The 2,525-nt window shown below is 32.5% G+C and overlaps 1 protein-coding gene and 1 long non-coding RNA gene across 2 annotated transcripts in view; one reads left to right on the plus strand and one right to left on the minus strand.

The window, feature by feature from the left end:
* Positions 1–2,151: 2,151 nt before the first annotated feature.
* The window catches only part of LOC106878552 (ubiquitin carboxyl-terminal hydrolase isozyme L5-like), a 26,476-nt gene continuing 26,102 nt past the window's right edge, over positions 2,152–2,525 (plus strand). The window contains 1 exon segment of the mRNA XM_014927797.2: positions 2,152–2,275. Within this exon segment, the coding sequence (XP_014783283.1) occupies positions 2,200–2,275 (76 nt within the window). The 5' untranslated portion in view covers positions 2,152–2,199.
* LOC128248553 (uncharacterized) overlaps positions 2,174–2,525 on the minus strand; it is a 4,569-nt gene continuing 4,217 nt past the window's right edge. The window contains exon 3 of the long non-coding RNA XR_008264725.1: positions 2,174–2,300. This is a non-coding gene — a long non-coding RNA (uncharacterized LOC128248553). The remainder of the gene's footprint in view (positions 2,301–2,525) is intronic.

Raw genomic sequence — 2,525 nt, forward strand, 5'->3', positions numbered from 1 at the left:
CACACAGATGAATGTATTTATATATATATGTGTGTACGTATGTATGTTTTTATGTATGCATATATTCATGCATATATGACATGTGTGTATATTTGCATGTACATATACTTGTACGTACGTATATATGTATGTAAGTATCTATGTATGTATATAAACATCTATCTTTTGTAGCTATGTATCTAAGCATGTATGCATGCATATATATATATATATATGTATGTATGTATGTATGTATGTTTTGTGTCTATCTGTCTGCATGTATGTATGTATGCGTGTTTGCATGTATGTATGTATATATGTATGTATGTATGTTTGAATGTTTGTATGTATGTATATATGTATGTTTGTTTGTGTGTATGTATGTCATCATTCAGTTTTATTTGAAGATTTCTTGCCAACAGAGAAAGAGCCGGTTTCTAACCTAGATCCAAGGCTCTAGGTTAGGAATTACAACAACTATGTATGTCTACCTATCTGTGCATTTGTATGTATGTATGTATGTATGTATGCATGCTTGTCTCTGTTTTCTATCTGTCTGTCTGTCTGTATGTATGTGTGTGTGTGCGTGTATGTATGTATGTATGCATGTATGTATAATCAAAACAACAACAGTTGTCAATTGTTGGTGGGGGACGTACACAAACACAAAGGCACACTCGTACACATATTAATATATGACAAGCTTCCATTGTTGCCGTCTGCCAACGTCACTCACAAGACATTGGTCAGTCTTCGGCTACAATAGAAAACACACAGGTTACATACTGTGAGATTGAACTCGAAACTATGTGGTTGCAAACGAGCATTTTAACCACACAATCATGTGCACCGGAAGTATATTGGAAAAAGTCGGCGTCAGCATTCGAATACAGAACTTAAACAGTCCCAAGTACAGTTTACATATCATTTTACTGTCAATGTATATAAACGGATGTTATTCCAGATGGAATCTGGAAATATAACAGAGAGGAACCTAATGAAAATCAAGAAAGCTGTCTTTAGTTTGCAAATATTTAATCACTAAATGGGAAAATATATAAAAGTGCAGTTTATGTTAAACATGAATTGTGAAAGCAAAGTCAAGTCCATTGAAATTACAACAGAAAGAACGTAACTAAACATAAAAGTTGTATGTTAAACGCCATAATATATCAGAAAATTTGCAGAGTTAACTCCCACAAAAAAGAAAGATAATTCATAAATTTTAAGAAGAGTTATGTCCCCTATAAACAATTCTGATATTACTTCCTGGTCATATTTTAAATGAGTAAACGGATTTCGTACTGTATAAAATACTGTAAAAAATAAACATTTATCCGAGATTGGTGCGAGTAGAGGAGATGAGTGTTCAAATTTCATATTTAGTGATCTTTTCCAATAACACTAGAATATTAAAATCGATTTAATAATTATCTTAAACTCAGAACGAAACTGCAGACGAAATACCGCTTAGCATTACGTCGCCAGCTCGCCGCCTAAAATCTTAATAATATTGAATTCTTGAAATATACTTTGAATGGCTATGGGGGCCCAGTAGAATAAAATAGGGGATCGAAGCCGTCCATTGGCAGAAAATTGTCGAAAACCACTGGACTAAACTCTTCAAAGAGGTGCTCCAGCATGGCTATAATCCAAAAACTGAAAAAAGTAACGGAATAACAATACAAGTTCGTAATTATTATATTCTGAATTTAATTAAAAGACTCCGTTTTTCCTATAAAGAAAAGAGAAATAAAACAAACTCATTTAGAAACTCATTAATCGGTAGAGCACAGATAAAATATCAAATAAAATTCATTTATGTCCCTTACACATTTTGAATTCGAAAAGGTGAAGGTCAATTTTGTCTGTCAGCGTTTTTAAAACTCTACACGTAATTAATTTCGTTCCGTTGCTGCTTACACCAGTACTTGGTATATTCTTGGTTGATATAAAACCGAAACACGAAATATGGATTTACTAAGTTCAAAATGTATATAAATTATTGAAACTAATTTTTAAAAGATTTTCATAGTTATATAATCAAAATGAAATATTCAATAAATTATAATAAAGCTTTATCTTCGTCACGCATGTTTTTTTAATTTTATTTTTGCACAATTACGTTTAAAGTTTTCGTTCGTTAACAGAAAAAAAAAATACTACTTCCGGTTACTTGTTACTTCCGTTAAAATTTTTCAAATCTTAATTTCCAACACAATGTCAGGTACTGCCGGAGATTGGTGTCTAATAGAAAGCGATCCGGGAGTATTTACGGAACTGATCCGAGGATTCGGTAAGTGGTGCTTTGGAAACCGTCTCTGTAAAAATCAAAAAAGGCGACGACCATTCAATATCCATATTCAAAGTTTTCATTTATGCTGATCCATGTGGAGTAAATACTACAGTACAACCCCCCCCCCGCCTCTCTCATACATTCACTTTCTTTCTTCTGCTTCAATGTTTTCATCTTTTCTCCATCTGTGTTAATACCACATATCAGTACAGAATGAATAGGATGTGTGTGTGTATATATATATATATAT

This window comes from Octopus bimaculoides, chromosome 8 (genome assembly GCF_001194135.2).
Source record: "Octopus bimaculoides isolate UCB-OBI-ISO-001 chromosome 8, ASM119413v2, whole genome shotgun sequence".
Taxonomy (NCBI): Eukaryota; Metazoa; Mollusca; class Cephalopoda; order Octopoda; family Octopodidae; genus Octopus; species Octopus bimaculoides.